General features: G+C 31.2%; 3 protein-coding genes across 3 annotated transcripts in view; all 3 read right to left on the reverse strand.

The window, feature by feature from the left end:
• The window catches only part of LOC113376735 (flightin-like), a 48,502-nt gene extending 28,079 nt beyond the window's left edge, over positions 1–20,423 (reverse strand). Inside the window, exon 1 of the mRNA XM_026616774.1 lies at positions 20,306–20,423. The gene's annotated coding sequence lies outside the window, so the exon portion shown is untranslated. The remainder of the gene's footprint in view (positions 1–20,305) is intronic.
• On the reverse strand, positions 2,995–7,684 carry LOC113362907. The gene is made up of 3 exons (XM_026605403.1): positions 7,050–7,684; positions 6,478–6,890; positions 2,995–3,095 (listed from the first exon to the last, which is right to left on the reverse strand). Exons 1-3 carry the CDS (start codon positions 7,682–7,684, stop codon positions 2,995–2,997), a joined length of 1,149 nt encoding a protein of 382 aa, XP_026461188.1.
• On the reverse strand, positions 12,957–16,325 carry LOC113376742 (flightin-like). The gene is made up of 3 exons (XM_026616785.1): positions 16,240–16,325; positions 13,177–13,329; positions 12,957–13,112 (listed from the first exon to the last, which is right to left on the reverse strand). The coding sequence occupies exons 1-3, from the start codon at positions 16,323–16,325 to the stop codon at positions 12,983–12,985; spliced, it is 369 nt and encodes a 122-aa protein (XP_026472570.1). The 3' UTR covers positions 12,957–12,982.
• Positions 20,424–20,704: the final 281 nt, after the last annotated feature.

A 20,704-nucleotide genomic window follows, 5' to 3' on the forward strand; every position in this document is an offset into this window, starting at 1 on the left:
GTCCGGATGCATCCCAGAAACATGCAGACAGAATGTCCAGGGGGATTATTCCAGAGACGAAAGCTACGTGGAGGAGGAATACGCAGTCCACGAGGAAGAACCAATTCTGATAGCAGGTATTTATACACCTACTAATAACATTGCTAGGGATCCGCATTGGCAGCTTTGTTTCCTTCGGTGGCAGCAGAATATATACCTCACCCCCTTCATCAATACCGCCGCACGTTGCTATTATATTCGACGCTTTCAAAAAGAAAGACGTCATGGACATGGTTAAGGAAAACGTTGCTTACATCATGAACATGGGAGTCTTCACCTCCGCGAATCCAAGCACAGCAGACTCATAGCTAAATCAATTAAAGAATACGAACAACAAAGACCACAACCTGGTCAAAAAATAGTCGTCATGGTCATGAAGAAACCAAGTGCTGGCCTACTATCTCTAGCTCAACTCGGTCCTGTCTACGTAAGTCCTAATGCTGAAATTGGAGAAGTCGAGTGCAAAAAATTCTTCCCGCCTGGATACTCCGAAGGACCTTTCACATTGGAAGAAGATGTAGAGAAGGAAGTTGTGGAAGAGACCAAGACAAAGAAAAGAAGAAACAGAAGAAGACTGAAGAGAAAGTCGAGGAGAAAGTTGAAGAAGCTGCTGGAGAAGAACCGAAGGAAGGTGAGACGAAGCCAGCTGAAGTGGTGAAGGTGGTGAGCAGCCTGCCGAAGGGGTGCCGAAGGGACTGCCGTACAGGGGGAGGAGAAACCAGCCACTGAAAATGAAGCTATTACTGCTGCACCCGAGGAAGCCCTGCCTAAAAAAAATAATACTTACATTGTAAGAATTATTAATTGAAATTATTATTAATAATCATATTTTAGTCAAAATATTTCATCATTTTAATCACAATCAAAAAATGTTGCAATAAGTCTTCGAATGCTTTCATTTAGCAATAATATGCTTTCAGATATTATTCATATAATGGTATGAGGTTACAATGTTTAGTCGCTTTTCACATTATAAGTTATTGTATGTATGCATATAGATTACGATTAATGCTAAATATTTATTTTTATATTTAACTAAAATAATATTGTTTAAATAAATATTATATATGGGTTGTTGACAATATAATATAATATAATTTTTTCATAATACTTGTTTTGTTTTAAGTTTTGTCATAAAGTCATCTTGTCCCTGAAAGACTTCTTCTAAAATGAACTTATTTTAAATAGTTTTTTTTCTATTTATAGTGCATCTGGTTAATATTTAGATATTTATAGGTAGAAACACATTAAATTTTCACTTTTCATCGATAGAGACTAATAAAGTGTTATATCTGGAGCATAGCTCTGTACGGATCAGAGACATGGACTCTAAGAAAGGCCGACAAAAACTATCTAGAGTTTTGAAATGTGGTGCAAGGAAAAATGAATCTTTGATTTTGTGGTGGCTCTCACACCATGCACCCATATGCCATTATGCTTACTTATCTATGCATGGGCCTGTCTTCGGGCGGACTACCGTTTAATATTTATTATTCTTAATTATTTATATTTAAAAAACAGTTAATTAATTAACTTTATTGTAATTGTCCAAAAATCAAAACTGAATTTTTTGTATTTTTCACGTTTTGAAGATTTCTGAACATTTTGGCATACCTTAGAAAAAAGGATATGTGTGTATGTATGTATGGATACATTTTTTGTCTACGTTTTCGGGCGCATGGATCAACCGATTTGAATGGTTCAAAAAACATTCGATTCCTATAGCAATATATACCATGGTATGGAAATGTGCTGATTAGCTTTGGTAGAAGCAGGTCCAGCCGATTCGGAGATACAGAGCAAAAAGAGCAGAAAATAGAAATCGAGTTTTTGAAAGAACGGAGCAAGCGATTTGAATGATTAAAAAAATATTCTATTCGAAATGATGGGGAAAAGTGGTGATTAGATCTTGGCACAGGCAGGTCTAGCCGTTTTGAAGATATCGAGCTAAATGTGCAAAATATGGCAGTTTGAAAGAACTAATAATCCGATTCGAATGATTCAGAAACTTTTCTGCTTGTATTGAAGAAGCACTTGTTTTGGATTTTTTTATTTGAAAATTTTAAAATTTAAACTATTCGATTAGTATGAGTGATGTATAAAGAATTTTGCACAAAACTAAATTTTGTATAATATAGTCAATATAGTCTTGTTTTAAGTCTTACAACAACTCGATATACTTTAAAATCTATAGAGTATGAACACTTCATTTGAAGGTTTTTAACATTTAAATAGGCATACATTTTTTGAAGTTGCAGGTAATTTTCAGATGCATTTTGCGAATTCTTAGAAGGGTTAAATTTCTCATCATCCTTTTTTTTATAGAATTTTAAACGCAATTTACAGATATATTCTTAAACTGCTATAAAATTTATTCATCAATAATATTATCTTATATTACAAAACTCAATAATAACTCGATTTACATAAATATCATCTCTAAATATAAAAAAACTAGATTAACATCTTATATAACTGTGCTGGTTTCTAGTGTTAATTATTAAAAAAAATCAATTATTGTATCTTTTCAGATTTATAATTGTTAAAATATTCTATAATTATTTATATTTAAAACACAGTTTTATTTAAAAATATTTAAATTTGCCAGTTAAGATTTTTTTTTTGCAAAGTTGGTAACGTGATCTAATAGTTTCGAAGTTCATACAGTTGCTTTAGAAATGTCAAAAAATATTAAGCAAAAGTTATTTTTATTAAATAAAAGTTTTGCTAGTGTTTATAATGATAATTTGTTATATTTATAATAAAAAAAAACAATATAAAAATTTATAAAAAATATTCATTAATAAATAATATAAGTTTGAAGTTTTGTGTATAAAATTTATGACAAAACTAATTTATAATAATTTAACCGCAAAATAGAAGAGATTCAACTTGGAAATGTGGTAATAATAATATTTAATTATTTTAATTTTAATTCTTAGAATTAAGTTTAGTTTATGAGGAAATATATTGAGAATCAAAGACATAATTTCCTCGAGCTCTAAAAACACCATCAGTGTCATTCACAGAAGAACTTTCTATCAATTTCTTACTACCTAAAATGTGACATCTACATCCAGGAAGAATACAAAAAGACCAAGTTTATTTGAATGACCAAGTTTATTAAAGATCTTGCACTTGATTTAGACACATCAGAAACCACAATGTCGATAGCCCTATATATGTACAAAAGCATAGTAATACGGCTATTTGTCTATTCACATTCTTATTTAATCGAGAAAACTGTCTTATAGATATGAAACTAACAAGAGAAGTTTATTCGAATGCGCGAGTTTATTAAAGCACTTTATTTAGGCACATCAGAAACAATAATGTCGAGAATCCTTATATATGTACAAAAGGATTCTTCACAAAGGAGCACATTCTTCTTTAATCAAGAAATAGTCTTATAGATATAAAAAACAAGAGAAGAAAGTTTTTTAAGACAGCCATTTTAGGTACTCACATGAGAACGTCCTCATAAATATAAAATATGTAAAATACAAGGTACAACGATGGGAAGTCTTAAATGTGACTTGTTTATCAATGAAGAAGACAAAAATTCCATGTGTATTCAAATGAGCAAGTTTATTAAAGCACTTTATTTAGACACATCAGAAACAACAATGCAGAGAAGCCCTTTGTATGTACAAAAGAATACTAATACAAATTTATTATTTATTATTATAATTATAGGGTGTCTATGCACGTTCTTATTCACTCGAGAAAATGCTCTTATAGATATGAAACACAAAGAGAAGAAATTTCTTTAAGAGAGCCATTTTAGGTACTAACATGAGAACGGCCTCATAAATAAATATGTAAATACAAGGTACAATGTTGGGAAGTCTTAAATGTGACTTGTTTATCAACAAAGAAGACAAAAAGACCATGTTTATTTGATTGAGCAAATTTATTAAAGCACTTTATTTAGACACATTAGAAACAACAATGTCATGAAGCCCTATATACATACAAAAGGATACTAATACAAATTTATTATTTATTATTATTATAGTTATAGAATGTCTATGCACATTTTATTTACTAGAGAAAACTGTCTTATAGATATGAAACACAAGAGAAGAAATTAATTTAATAGAGCCATTTTAGGGTCTCACATGAGAACGTCTTCATAAATGTAAAATATGTAAATTAAAAGGTACAACGATGGGAAGTCTTAAATGTGACGTGTTTATCAACGAAGAAAGAAAAAAAGAACATGTTTATTTGAGTGAGCAAGTTTATTAAAGTACTTTATTTAGACACATCAGAAATAACAATGTCAAGAAGCCCTTTATATGTACAAAGGATACTAATACAATTTATTATTTATTATTATAGAATGTCTATGCACATTCTTATTCACTGGAGAAAACAGTCTTATAAATATGAAACTAACAAGAGAAGAAAGTTCTTTAATAGAGCCATTTTAGGTTTTTTTTTTTTTTTTTTTTTTGTATAGCGAAGGAAATGCTTTTATGCATCCCAGACCGGTCTTCTGCTGGGTATGTCGGACTCGATACCGCCCTGGTATAATACCGACTAAAACCTCCGCTTTGCCCCTGCCTCTGGTCCCCACGGAAACCGCCGCTAGGCATTACTTCGTGGGGGGAGGATCTAGAATGTTACAATTCTTAACTTGTTATAAACAATGTTATAATTCATAAACATTTTACTTATCTTTTAAATGGGCGAAGTCCCATTCGCCCTTTCTCTCTCTATAGAACGCAGGTCCATTAAAACGTCTCTCGCAAATCTGTCTATGGCGTTCCAAGCAGCTTCACTTGTCAGCATCACTTCAACAACATTACCTGGGGTAATTGTGCGTCTCAATGTCTCCTCCACATCATCCCGTAGAGCACCAAATCGCGGGCACACGAAGAACACGTGCTCAGCATCTTCGATTTCGCCCAAACAATATGGGCAATCCGGCGAGCTATCGTGCTTGAATCGGTGTAGGTAGGCTCGAAAACAGCCATGCCCCGATAGCATTTGCGTAGTATAATAGTTACTTCGCCGTGCTTGCGACTTAGCCAGACTTTGATGTTAGGAATGAGACGATGCGTCCATCTGCCCTTTACAGCGACATCCCACAGTCGCTGCCATCGGTCAATGCTGTTCTGCCGTTCTTCTAATCTTAACTTTTCAGGACACAGTTGTTGATGTCTTCTATGGTAAATTGTCCGTCTTTCCTCTGCTAAGACTAAGAGAGGCACAGTTCCTGAAATGACGCACACTGCTTCCGCCGATATTGTGCGAAATGCGCAAGCAATTCTTATAGCACTGAGACGGTATAAGGGCCCTGCCATTCTCCTCGATTTTTGAGATTTAAGAGCATCACCCCATATGGAGATACCATATGTCAGCACTGAAGTAATAACTGACGATAGTAATATCCTTCTGGTTTGTTTAGGACCTCCAATATTAGGCATCAGTCGAGCAAGTTTCGTCCTAACTATTGACGCCTTAGCACTAACGTGTTCCACCTGTTGATTGAAATTCAAACGAGCATCAAGCATTACGCCAAGGTAACAGATGTGAGGTTTTGACGTGATCTCAAGATTTCCTATCTTTAGCTTGATGGTCTCAATTCTTTTCCTACTAGTGATAAGAACAGCTTCACTTTTTTGTTGTGCTAATTGGAGATTCATTGTTCCCATCCACCGATTAATTTTTCTGAATGTAATATCGAATAGGCTTACGATGTCATCAATTTGTTTGGAGACAACCACTATGGCAACATCGTCTGCATATGCTACTAGTTTCACACATTCTGGAAACTCTAGTCTCAAAAGGCCATCATACATAATATTCCACAGCAAAGGGCCTAGAACAGAGCCCTGCGGCACACCTCCTGTTATATTATATTCTTCTGTACCATCGCGTGAATGGTACATTAGAATTCTGTCTGTAAAGTAGCTTGCGACTATATTGCATAGGTATGCTGGCACGTTCTTGTCACGGAGTGCATTCATAATGCAATCCCAGTTTGCAGAATTAAAAGCATTTTTATATCCAATGTAGCTACAAGGCAGTACTTTTTGGAACCCCCCTTCCATCTGGTTCCAGCAATTGCCTCCTTGGCGGTATTAACTACCAAGTTTATAGCATCGATAGTTGATCGCCCTTTGCGAAAACCATACTGATTGTCTGCTAGGATTGGATCAACTACTGCATCTATTCTTTGGTGAATTATTCTTTCAAAAATTTTACCCGCTGTATCCAGCATGCATATTGGACGATAGGATGATGGTTCATCTGGTGGTTTTTTTCCTTTGGGAATAAGCACTAGTCTTTGCTGTTTCCATTTTCGTGGAAAAACCCCTTCTTTCAGGCATGTATTATATGCATTAAGAAACATTGTCGGAGATGTCATAATTGATGTTTTCAAGGCAATATTAGGAATTCCATCTAATCCCGGTGCCTTGCTATTACCAACGCGATGACAAGCTTCCATCAGTTCTTGCAGTGTTATAAGTGGAATATTATTCTGTTCTACATGTGTTACCTGGTAGTTCAAATTAGGTTGTCGTGGAAACAAAGTAGTTACTATTTTATTCAATAGTCGTGGGCAAGTTGGTGAAGGTATTGGCTGGCTTTTGAGGCGAGACATTACAGTCTTATAAGGTCTTCCCCATGGATTTTCCTCGACTTCATCCAAAAGTTCTTTCCAGCACCTAACTTTACTATCTTTGATAGCTTTATTTAGTTGTCTACGTGCTTGTTTATATTCCACTACCAGTTGTGCAGAATTACTGAGACTATATCCACGCTGAGAGATCCTTCTTTTCTTTAGGCACTCTTTACGAAGAGAGCTGATTTCTTCAGTCCACCAGTGCACAGATTGTCTTTGATTTATGCCATGTTTACGAGTCATACTGATATCACAGGCTTCGGTTATTCTCTCCATCAGCTCTCTAGTATGCTCATCTGCGTGTTCTGAAATTATAGGTTTGCAATTTAAGGCAACTCTCATGGCGCTTTCATCAAAAGATTTTATTTTCCACCCAATGGCTTTAGATACTTTCGCATGTCTTCTAATGTTTCTATCTGTTGATATTTCCCAGATGATTGCATTGTGGTCACTAGCAGTGTAGATATCTAATACCTCCCAATTGCAAATTCCTCTGACGAGGCTATTGCTAACAAAAGTAAGGTCTATTATTGAGCTTGCACTGCCCTTTTCAAAGGTTGGTTTATCACCACTATTAAGTAAAACCACGTCAAGTGCATTGAAGGCCTCCAAAAGTGCTTTACCTCTTGCATTAGTCTTCCTACTTCCCCAGTCTACCGCCCATGCGTTAAAGTCACCGGCTATCGCTACGGGGTGGTGTCGTTTTGCATCCTCCACAAGACGATCTAAAAAATCGACAAAATCTGGCAAAGAAAGACTAGGTGGAGCGTAACAGCTGTATAAATGTATGCCATCTAATGATGCTGCGACAAATCCAGCGTTGCTATTGTTAACAACATTTTGGAAACAAAACTTGCCACAGGACCAAATAACGGCTTTGGTGGTACTGTCCGTTTCCCATGGCCAATCAGTTAGATGTTTGTAAGGTTCTGATAAGAGGGCAACATCAATTTTCATATCTCTTACCGTCTGCATAAGCAAGTCGTGTGCAGCCTCACAATGATTCATGTTTAGCTGTATTATCTTCATGCTTTTGCGTTCATTATTTTCTCTATGGCCTCCCTATATAGAGGACATCTGTGAGTGCCGGCATGATGTGCTACATTTTCAGAGTTTCCATTTTCAGCGCATAGTGCACATTTTGCTGCATTTATACAGTTGGCTATTTTGTGACCTTCTTGTCCACATCTAAAGCATAGATTGGTCCGATTCACTTCGCTCTTGCACTGTGATCCATAATGTCCGAATAGCCAGCATTTAAAACATCGAATTGTTTCTTGATGATTTTAATTTGACAGTTGACCCATCCAATTCGTATTTTGCTACTTGCTTTGAGCAGATCGTGTACAACTGCCGCTGGAAGAGCTACAGTAGCAATCTGGGTACCTCTATATGCCTTACGAAGCCTAATTTCTTCTGCTGGTGTGTTGCAGGCTCCCCCGGTTGCTTTTTGTAGTGCTATCTGGATATCAATTTTTGAGGTTTCATCATCAATATCCCTTATTTCTATTAGTTTCTTGGTGCCCCTTATAAATAACTTCGGCCTCATCCTTTAACACACCTGCGATAATCTGTTGCAGTCCTTGGCCTTTGTCCTCACTTTTCTTAGAAATAGTTATCAACAAGTCTCCATTTCTGGTTTTGTTTATTTTCTCTACTGTCGTATTTACCTTGTCATCAGGGACATCATGTTTGATGCGACGTAATATTTCGGAATAATTAACTTTTTCGGTCGGCCGGATTAATAAGGCATTTGGTTTTGGAAAAATTCTATGATTTTTTATCATTTTATGGTTAGAGTCCTGTTCTGACAGATGTACCCTTGCTTCCTTTTTTTTCTGTTTTCTCGGCTGAACTTTATGCCAGTCATTTACCTCGATTTTATCTTCATTACATATTTCTATGATCGTCTGACGTCTTGGCAAACCATTTTTCTCATTAACCTGATTATTGCTTATATGTTGTGAGTTTCGGTTTCTTGTGGCTTTGCTTGTGTCCTGCCGTACACTTTTTTCTATAGGGGCTGTCTCACAACATTGCACTTCATTTATCATAACTTCCGTATCATCCGTGGTTCGGCCTTTTTCCTCTAACAATTGGTTGTCTAAATCAATAAATCTTTTAATTACGGCCGCTATGTTGCCTGTTTTTATTTTCACCTCTTTATGTATGTTTGACTTTGATTTGACAATCATATGCAGTTCATTTATCAGATTCTCAAGGCACTTCAATGACTCATTCCGTTGTAAAATGACATTTTCCGGAATTATATGTGACAGTTCAGCCACTGGTTCTACTTTACTAGTCATACCGTCGCATGAGCTGGTCAGCGGGTTTCGGGCTATATCTGATATACCTGAACATAGCGTTGTGTTCAAATTATTGTGTGATTTATTGATTGCATCACCAGCATTGTTTGACACTATGTCCCCACTAATGGGGATCATTTTAACAAAAATTCTACCTGCACCCAGAGGCGAGGATCACTCAGCTCACTAACTTATTAGTAACTTATTAAAACTGATGGAACTAATTATAAATTTTGTACGACAAAATAACTAATTTCTGACGTGAGAAAATTTAGGTACTAACACGAGAACGTCCTCATAAATGTAAAATATGTAAAATTAAAGGTACAACGATGGGAAGTCTTAAACAGCATTTGTTTACCCATAATGCAGATTTTCTTTGAGAATGTTATAAAAAAATGTAGAACAGTTCACAAATTGAAAATTGCTACCTCGATACTAACTATTGTAAATTTACAGTCATTGCTGTCCGGATTCTAATTCTTGTATACTTACATAAGGATGATTGTAAGCATGACTTTCTATTTATAATTAGAAACTTATTATCGAAATTGATTTTAACAATATTGTTATGACTAGGTGGTGTTATTTTGCATGAATGTTCTACACATAATACTTCTGTGCTCAGGAAAATAACAGTGTATATAAATATAACTAAATCAATTAGTAGACGAATCCAAGAGTTTACATAAGCTACTATAATAATTTAGATATGCTGTTTATATTAGAATTCTGGTGAAGAAATCTTTACAAATATGATTGTATTATCGGAATTTACAAGTTATAAATAAAGTTGTTCATTTATTATTACCATTTGGACCAAATTTGAAAACAATTTTGGAATTGGAGGAGATAAAGTAAAAAATGTTTTGTTCTGAAGGAAAAACATTGTTTTCAAATAAAAAGACTAAAATAGTACTCATAAAACCATACAAAATCTATGAAGGTATTATGAATTGTGTATACCTTATTGAAGAATTAATTCCATTAATTATTATAGTTATTCACTTTATCTGAAAACTTTGCAAACATTAATAAATGCACCGTTTCTACTCTGAGACCAAATTTCAAAACAATTTTGGAATTGGAGGAGATAAATCAAAAATGTTTTGTTCTGAATGAAAAAGATCGAGTTATCAAATAAAAGGACTAAAATAGTACTCATAAAACCATACAAAATCTTTGAAGGTATTATAATCTGTGTATACCTTATTAAAGAATTAATTCCAAATGCTCATAATAAACTATTTGAATAATATGTATGAGATAAACAGATATGAAAATATTTTCAACCAAAACCGATTTTTTTAACATATCAGAAGTTCTGATAAATATAGATATATTGACCATTGAGTTGCCAAAACAGTGTAAAATGGTGGAGTTCGAGTAAAATAGCTAAAAGACTAATATGCTCTGATTGTAGTTCAAAAATGAGAGAAGAGGAAACACCGCAGAAATTTGGTTCCTACAAAAATTGAAGAAAAAATGAGGCTGAATTGCTAGAATGCAAAAAGATAATTCAATTTGTGAACAAATATTTTTTGCTGTAATATACTTTCTTATATATTACATGTGTCGATGTATTTATAATACGTGATCTTGTTTTGTGCATCAGAGACAACTTATTGTTCTATAAAAATAAGTGATCATATTTTAAATATATAAGTTAACCTTTTTAATATATATGAAGATTGTGATTCTAAATACATGTGTTATAATTTAATTGCTATATCGAAGTAGTGATTTGTATAATATTTAATAAGTTGTTTGAGACTTATTGTGAATGTGAAACTTTGCCGATATACAAAATCTTGAAGGATTTGCATTATTTAACAAGGTAAGAATTATTTTATTTGAATCTTAAACATTTGGCAATATAAAATTACAAATAAATTAGATTTTTGATATGTTGCAGAACAAATATTAATATATTTGTTCAATATATTTTTATATTTGTTTAATATATATGCAACAAAAAAACTGATTATTTTATATGAATTGCATAAAAGTTTAACGAGTTGGTTATGATTCAAGGGCATTATATATCAATTATCTATTTATTTTATTTATTTATGGATGTTCTTATAATTTATTTGTGCAATACTCATGTTTAATTGAAATTTCAATTACTTTTTGAATAACAGAACAGAATAGAAAGAAAATTTATTTCAGTATATAAATTACAAATTATATCATTCACTATAATTTATGATGCAAATCTTTCTACCCTAGGGTATTCCACTTCAAAATGTCTAATTTTTACATTTCTTTCATTGGCTATTTATATTCATACAACATTTTAACTTCCCGAAGGAGAAGTTTATGTTTTCATCAAAAAATCCGATTTGCTAATTTTATGTTTTCTCGACGTTTCAAGCCATTCTGAATAGAATGAGACCAAATTTGGAAAAAGTATATGTGTGTGTGTGTGTATGTGAACAGATTTTTTGCCGTAATCGACGTTTTCTCAAAAACGACTGGACCGATTTCAAAAATTTAAAAGCCAATCGATGTATCTTGGTGAGGACTATCGTTTGTCAGTTTTGTGCGACGATCGGCCGAGACGTTTCTTTATAAATAGCAAAAGGTGGAAAATTTTTCGTCCACGTTTTAGCCCGCAATTCTGAATCAATTTTGAAAATTCAAAAACCGTTCGAAAGATATTGGTTGGGAATCGTGCTGATTAGTTTTTGGTAAAGATCGTTAAAAATTTTTTTTCGACGATTTTTTATCATTATTTTTTTGACGGTAGATACCATAGTCTTCTAGATCATACTAAAATATTACGGCCCTGCGACAATTGGTTTAACTTTAAAAATCCGTCAAAGTTTGCAAAAATTGGTATCGTTTTTTAGGCATTTGTTAAAATTAGACCTTTTATCGACGCCTAAACCTAATAACCTAAACCGATTTCAGAAATTTAAAAGCCATTTGATGTATTTCGATGAGGACTATTGTTTGCCAGTTTTGTGCGACGATCTGCCAAGCCGTTTCTTTGTAATTTGAAAAAAAAGTGTTAAACTTTTCGTTTTTAAACCATTTAAGCTCATACTACCGAACAGATTTCAAAAAATCAAAAACTGTTCGAAAGATATTAGTTGGTAATGATACTGATTAGTTTTAGGTGAAAATCTACCGAGCCGTTTTCTTGTAATTAACTGTTAAAAAAAAAATTAAGCCGATTTTTGTGGAATTTTTTTTAGCGATATATATCATGGTCTTATAGAACTTACTGCGATATTACGGCCTTACGACAAGTAGTTTAGTTTTAAAAATTCATCAAAGTTTAAGAAAATGAGTAGTTTTTTGACGTTAGTTAAAATTAAAATTAGACGATTTACTTGGTATAACGATAGAGTACTTGGCCCCAATAAACACACTAAATCATTAAAGTCCTCTAGAAACTGGTTCAATATTAAAAAATATTGATTTTTGAAAATTTTCTTTCAGAAAATATTCCGAGAGTTAACGTGTTCCTTCGTTTTCAATAATGTGTAATAAATCCACTCGGAATACTTTTATTTACTTATAAATTAATTTATTAACTTCCCGTAGGGTAAGTTATTAAAATGGGCCGAAAATTTTTACATTTCTCGACGTTTTGAAGTTTTCTGAACATTTTGGCATACCTCAGAAAAAATGGATGTGTGTGTGTATGTATGTATGGATACAATTTTTCGTCCACGTTTTCGGGCGCACGGATCAACCTATTTTGATAGTTTTGACGCAGTTTACAATTAACAAATTAGAAATAAAGTTAGTTTGTTTTATAAATCTATTACCATTTTATATTAATTAAATTAATCAAAGAACGTATATACTAGTATTTTTACATAATAACAATTTAAATGCTGGAGAATTTTAGAGACGGACGCCGCCATGTTGAAATCGGACCGGGCTTTTTTTTTAAAAAAAATTACAATAAGCTATACATGAAATTGATCTTTATATTTCTATTAATTCACATCAGATTCACAATCAAATTCAAACAAATTATTTATAAATTGAATGTATATCTACGTTCGTTGTAGCCTTTGTAATGGGCTTGATAGAATCTGTTGTCTGTCCTGATGTGTGACCTCAAAATGGTGTCTTCTATTTCGGCTTGTTTGTAAGATGAAGATTTGCTAAAGAATAAAATAAGAATTATTTTGATATAGATAAATATGTACGTGGGTGTGTTCTACTAACTTTAAGTATGTCCTGAGGGCCCTTTCGGCCCAATATTGGGGTCTCGGTGGGGGCACTCTGAGACCCTTTTGACGTTTGTCTAAGTAATCCAAGACATCGTCGTAGTAGTTTCTCATGTAATCATTTATGTAATGGTATTGCTGGGTTTTTGGTCTAAAAAGGAAAAGATAAGATAATTTAGACTAATTATTTATGAAATAAATTTATTTATGGTGCTTTTATATGACGTAAGCTCTATAGGGGGCGGGGGGTTGTTGATTTGCTTATTTTGAGTTGACATGGGGGGCAGGGGAGTCTGGATGATGATTACGTCATAGGTAGTATTTTGATTTTTTTACATTAATTGCAAAATGTTTACGTAAGCGTGGGGGGAGGGGGTAAGAGCTTTGCTTACTTTTGCTGACAAGGGGGATGGGGGTGTAAATAATTGTAATAAATCTGCTTACGTAATACTTGAACGATCCCTAACAACTTAAATGAATTCCTTAAAGAGATTTGTTTAGCTTTTGTTTAATTGTTTACAAAAGGTTTATTTATTACAAAATAGCTTATTTGAAATAATTTAATTACTTTTTGTAGCGCTCTGGTAGTGTCAACGCCATTTTTGATCTATGGTCAACGCCATTTTGATCTATGGTCAACGCCATCTTTGATCTACGGTACGCCATCTTTGATCTGTGGTCAGCGCCATCTTTGATCATAGATTGAGAATTATGTTTGGGCATTTATTTATTAAATATTTTGCAATTTTCAAACCTTTCTATTAGGTTGAATGATGTATTTGATCTTTTTTTACAAAATTAAATAATTTATATTAATGTCTAATATTATGAGTCTCGGTACACTTCAAAATCTTATTTGACATCACTTCTATCACTTCAGTTTTAATCGCTTCAGCATATAATAGAGGTAAAATATAAATAGGAAAGCTAATTAAAACTTTTCCATGTGGCGATATATAATATATATATATATATATATATATATATATTGTATATTGTATATTAATAAATCAATGTCTGTTTTTATGTTTATCCTAGCGTTGACATTTTTTATCTATTTTAAACGACCGACATAGATTTCATTAAAAATAGATTTTTGCATTCGCGCTCGTGTGACATCTTTGAGAAAAAAAACATGAATATAAAATTAAAAATAAATAAAAATCAAATCGAGTGCCATAAATCTTGTCCGCCGAGGAAAATAATAAATTCGATTGAAAATAAACTTATATAATATATATATATATATATATATATATATATATATATATTTATATATATATATGTGTGTGTGTGTGTGTGCAATTAATCATTGTAGATGCATTTGTAGTTGGTATCACTGTGTACTATTAACGGCGTTGTATTCGCCGTTTAACCGTTACTTCAAAATTTAATTATTTAATTAACTTTAAGAATATTATTTTTTCATTATTTTATTAATTTTTACGACTGTCCTGAAACGGAGTACAAGTAAAATATTTGACATTAAACTGAAGGCGTTGGCAACATATAAATCATCTGACCATTGCCAGTGATTTGTCGAAGGTTTTATCTATTGTTGATTAATGCAGAAGAAATTTTCTTTTCAATCTGGCTCTGGTAGAGAATATATTTGTTATTTAATCTTAAATCAATTTTAAATGAAATGGGAAGAAAATCTAAAATGAAGATTATGTTTTGTTTCCTTGTCTATAATGTGTTTATATTTATTAGTTTCGAGATCTGACTCGCGGGCGCGCTAGTGTCGCTTTCGAATTTAAAACTAATTTTAATTGATTTTAAAATGAAAAATATTCATATGATATATTTATCATATTCATTCTTTACAACTTGTTTGTGTTTTTTTAATAATGTACGATTTGATCTGTAATCTTACAATAAGATAAGAGGGGAGTACAAAATAAGTCAATTGGATACATTGACTTATTTTGTTGAGTTTATGTTGTTTTGCAACTTTCTGTACACTTATTTTATTTATTTTCTTAGTTTATCCATAAGAAAGCAGTAAACAATACTGATAAATATTAATTCGGGCTTCTTGTTAAGGTCTATTTTATGTCTATTTAATTCTCTAGATTCATGAGGTATTTTTAAATTTTGTGAAATGTAAAATCATTTTGTAATCTTAATCCTTTTGTGATTGTTATGTGTTTAATCTAGCTATATAAAAACACGAAAATAAGATAAAAAGCTAATATCTCTTTCAATGATACACCAGCGCGCCCCTATGTTTGGTTCCGGAACTATTGTGTACTAAACCCTTTAGTCTTTTAAAGAACTTATCTATGTTCTCTAGATTCATGAGATATTTTTAAATTTTATGGAATGTAAAATCATTTTGTAATTGTATTTCAACTCTTTTGTGATTGCTATGTATTTAACCTTGCGATAAAAAATCATGAAAATAAGATTAAAAACTTATATGACTTTCAATGGTACACTATCGCAACCTTATGTCTGGTTCCGGAACTATTATGTACTAAACGCCTTCTAGTCTTTCAAAGAACTTATCTATGTTCTCTAGATTCTTGAGATATTTTTAAATTTTATGGAATGTAAAATCATTTTGTAATTATAATCTTTTTGTAATTGTTGTGTATTTAACTATGCGATAAAAAAACACTAAAATAAGATTAAAGTTTAAATGACTTTCAATGTTACACTAGCGCGCCCCTATGTCTGGTTCCGAAACTATTGTCTACTAAACGCTTTAGTCTTTCAAATGATTCATATGATATTTTTAAATTTTATGGAATGTGGAATTATTTAGTAATTATATTTCAATTATTTTGTGATTGTTATGTAATTATGTTTGCGATAAAAAACACTAACATGAGATAAAACTTTATATGACTTCTAATGGTAACCTAGTGCAGTTTTGTGTCTGGTACCGGAACTATTATGTACTAAACGCTTTATATATGGCCCTAGTCTTTTGAATAACTTATCTTTAAAATAGAAGAAATAATATCTTTGAAAATAGTAAAATAATAATATTAAAAATAAGACTGATCTATTATTATTTATTTAAAACTTATTATTAATTTTATTTCCAACAGACCTGACCCAATGTTTGAATGTGCGATGCCTGATTTCAGGAATAGGCTCAGGTTCCTGGACGGTTGGTGCTGCTACTTCCTCCGACATTATTTCAAATTCTAAAAAGGTAAATAGACTTAGAACTTGTTTATAATATTTAATTTATAATTTATTTTTGGGATTTATTCATTAAAAATCGGTCGATTTTTGTTTATACATATATGTTTATATTTCTTGTAAACATACTTAAGTTGCGGTCGTCTCCAATTTATAAGCACTTACATTTAAAAAAAGCCTGTTAAGACAATTTTATAGAGACCGGACCACAAACGCGTCTTACACGAGAAATTGTATTAATTGGAATAGAGACAACAACAACATGTTTTAACCCTTTCCACTTGGATGCCGCAAAATTCATGTAAATCTTGGAATTCGCGAGTGGAAAGTGTTAAAGTGAGTAGACCGGCGTATTATTCGGAAAATGTGTTGAAGCATGATCGTATTAACGGGGTTTTACTATATATAAATATAATTTTGAAGTGCTCTGAAGTTTGTTTAAAAAACTAAACCGCGGCATGAATTAATGGACATGATGTTTATGAAGTAATAAAGATATTATATGAATTGCCCATTGGCTGGTTGCCAATTTTGTCTCTGATACTATATACTTATGTATATATCTAAATATATATATATATATATATGTATGTATGTATGTATATATTTAATATAATTTTGATTAATGTGTTACGTATCGTTTGTGAAATGCGTTAAACGACTTCTTATGATGTATCATAATATGTCTCGATTTAATTTGATGAATATTTATCATTATATATTTGGCGTGGTCCTTAATATTATTGATATTTACAAATTGCCTTGCTTCCAGGGGCTTGCTCATATGCTTCAAAATTGATAAAAAAAAATCTCTGGAAGTTTTAGCTCTCAATATTAACTTTAAGACAGTTCGCAATCCAAGTAAAGTTTGTTGGTTCTTCTTTCTAGGTAAATACTTATTTTAATAAATATATCAAATTTTTAACATTTGAGCTTTTTGGAGGTTAGGTTCTAGTAGTAGATTTAGAGTAAAACGCTTGATTGCATATATATATATAGGTTTTGACCGTTCATGACTACCAACTTTTTCAGGGCCAATTCTGTCCCTATGGGGCCAATTCCGTGGTGACACAGCCGATAACAGAGCGTTGTTATGGCAACGATGTCTTATCCTTCTTTCTTGGTAGTAAGAACTGTGAAAATATCTAATCTAAAAAATCAAATTGCTGTACGATCAGCATCACAAAGACGATGTTCATTTCATATCATTGATCGTGCAGCAATTAGATAGACTTTCACAGTTTTCACTACCAAGAAACAATTTCATATGCTCATTTTCATATGCTCGTGTCAAGTATCATTAACATTTGTTCAGTGTTAAATAAGTGTAATAGATATTTTGTAATACCACTGACAAAAATAACTGACACATGGCACATAGTGTCAAAAATATATTTTGACATACATTCCTGTGTCATGTTTCATTTTTTTCAGTTAATGACACTCGTGTGTCATATGACACCTCATATCAGTTATCATTTATTTTTTGACATACATTCCTGTGTCATGTATCATTTTTTTTGTTAATGACACCCGTGTGTCATATGACACCTTATGTCAGGTGTCATTTATTTGTTGTTCGTTGAAATCCCGGGATTTCTGTCCGTCTGTCGTCATTTTTAGAGCAGGAACTACAGGAAGATTTCCTGAAATAGATTTTGGCATTGTTCGCATTGTTCTCTTGGTGAAAATATACCGGCGGGCTCGTGAACAGGGCCGGAGCGGCGGTAATTTAAATTCAATTTGTAATTACATTTAAATAATATGTTAGTTCTACGAAAACGCACAAGAGGCGCTACGGTTCACAAGGTTGTTCAAGGATAACTTCACACATGATAGTATTGACAACATAAAGGATAACTTCACACATGATAGTATACAAAATAACGGCGTTAAAATACACTAGCTGATATGTCATAAATCCGTTAAAGAGAAATTAAATAATAATAATAATATGCTACTTATAAGGGCCGGAGCGTCGGTAATTTAAATTCAATTTATAATTACATTCAAATAATATGTTAATTCTATGAAAATGCACAAGAGGCGCTACGGTTCACAAGGTTGTTTAAGGATAACTTCACACATGATAGTATTGACAACATAACGGCGTTAAAATACACTAGCTGATATACCATTAATCCGTTGAAGAGAAATTAAATAATAATAATATGCAACTTGTAATAAAAAGAAAATAAATATAGGCAAGACACTATTTTGGAAAATCCTAATAATATTTTATACATTTATTTATTTATTTATTTATTTATATTTAATGGTTTCAGTGCAGATACATTTATTATTAATTCTGTTAAGTTTCTTATCTTATCTTTGTTCTGTTTTTTATTATTATTTGTTATTATTTATAAAACTTAAATTATTAAATTTATTTAGTTAATTTTATTATGGCGATTTTTATAATGAATTTTAATTTCCTGATTTGTATGTGTCATGGTATACATTTGTATTTAATTATGAATCACCAGATTTGCATTTGGCACGATTTTATTCAATTCGTACATACTAAAGCCATTACAGTTGACAAGTTGTTAAGTTGTTGTACATGCTTCTGACTATTATTCATTCTTGATTCATAAATCTATTTGTTTACTATTTTACTAATTAATTATTCTTTAAATATAAATAGATTATTGTAGTAAATAATAAGCTAAAATATTAATAATATTGTTTTGTTAATAACTTCAGTATGAACTTGAATAAAAATTTAGCTTGGTTTCGAACCATCATGAGAATGTTGTTCAGTTTGTTTAATATTTACTTTATTTTAACAATGTTTATATGAAACGTGCTAAAATTAGAGTTAAAATTGCATTTTGTAGGGTTTTTGTTAATAAGCTTGTTTCAGCAATTTTTTAAAGCATTTAAAGCTTTTTTATCTTCAATTTGAAATTACTTTTTTTTAAAAATGTTTTAATTTGACCAAAACTTTTGCATTGCACTATTTTGTTTTGTACAACTTGTTTTAGGTTTTTTGTTTTTGTTTTCAAAATATTTTAACAACATTTTAATGATTTTTGATTTGTGATTGAAGGCTTACTTCAATACTTGTGATGATTTTGAGAATCATTTTGAGATGATTTTAGGGTATTTGTTTTTTCAAATATTAAGCATTAAAATAATAATTTATGATACGTCGTGTTGTGTAACGGATTTAAAGAAAAAAAAGGTTTTTTCAAAATAAATATGAATAAATATGAATTATCAATATATTTATATTTCAAACATGCATATATCTATGAGTATGTTTTAAATTGACTAAATAAAATATAATAACAGTCTTAAACTTCGAATTATAATAAATTTATATTTAATTATTTCTGAAGTGTTATAACTAACTAACATAATAACTAACTAACTTAATAACTAACTAAATTTTGAAAAAAATGGCGTAAATAAAGCATTTTGCACAAAAATTTTCAACAACAAAATATTATAATCCGTTAATATATAAATATTATTTATTTATATATTAACGGATCATAATACCTAGAAGTTTAGAATAATAATAAATATTTAATTATAACATATTCTAAATTGTTAACAAGAACAGGAACTAAACCAATTTTGCGAAAAAAAAAATGTAATATAAATTTACAATGGATAAAATAATTTTGAACAAAAAAGTTTATTAACGAAAACTATACTCTTTAATAATAAATAACGGATTAAATCACCGTTAAATAAAATTAACGTATTATAATATCTGAAATTATGTACAATAATATGTATATAATTAAAATATATTTTAAGAAAGTTACTAATAACCTAATGAATTTTATAAAAAATGATTTAATTCATTTTTGTAAAAAATAAAACAATTTTTACCAAAAAAAAATTTCATTAACGGAATCTAAAAGCCCTTATATCTCCGAAACGCTTGTCATGAACCGTTTGAATTTTTTCCACATTATCCTTAATCTATATATTACTAATTAATCTATTTCACTCACCGATTTTTATTTAAAAAATCTCACAAACAAATAAAAATAGAACTCCGGAGCAGTTCACTCGGCGAGAGCCGTTAATGCACTGAACTGAGGAACGAAACGAATCCGTTGAGACTTCACGAATCGTTTCTAAAAAAAGATACAGCTGATCTGTTTTTTACTGAAAATAATACATTTATAATATAATATCGATTGCCAAAAGGTTTCGGTGACGGTATCGATAATTCGACCTTGACATTTATCGATATTGACAGGAAAAAATAATAATAATCATTATTATTTAATTACTTATTATTTGCAAATGTAATTTTTTAGATAGAATTTAATATTTTATTTGTTTGTGTTTATTTTTATTAGTTTATTTAATATTTTATGATAAATATTAATTTAATTTTATTTTTT

Source organism: Ctenocephalides felis, unplaced genomic scaffold (genome assembly GCF_003426905.1).
Source record: "Ctenocephalides felis isolate EL2017-DRISC unplaced genomic scaffold, ASM342690v1 CF-g0.4_SCAFFOLD_00845, whole genome shotgun sequence".
Taxonomy (NCBI): Eukaryota; Metazoa; Arthropoda; class Insecta; order Siphonaptera; family Pulicidae; genus Ctenocephalides; species Ctenocephalides felis.

Bases quoted from the DNA above. Each gene is read 5' to 3' on its own strand.
- LOC113362907 (XM_026605403.1), bottom strand. From the start codon at position 7,684: ATGAATCATTGTGAGGCTGCACACGACTTGCTTATGCAGACGGTAAGA. The intron at 6,891-7,049 runs GTGGAAAATAAA...CATAAATCAAAG, and splicing joins AAAGTATCTAAAGCCATTGG to ACAATCTGTGCACTGGTGGA. The intron at 3,096-6,477 runs GTAATAGCAAGG...GTCACATTTTAG, and splicing joins GGAAGCTTGTCATCGCGTTG to GTAGTAAGAAATTGATAGAA.
- LOC113376742 (XM_026616785.1), bottom strand. From the start codon at position 16,325: ATGTCGGAGGAAGTAGCAGCACCAACCGTCCAGGAACCTGAGCCTATT. The intron at 13,330-16,239 runs GTCTGTTGGAAA...TTTCCTTTTTAG, and splicing joins ACATTCAAACATTGGGTCAG to ACCAAAAACCCAGCAATACC. The intron at 13,113-13,176 runs GTTAGTAGAACA...TTTATTCTTTAG, and splicing joins GCCCTCAGGACATACTTAAA to CAAATCTTCATCTTACAAAC.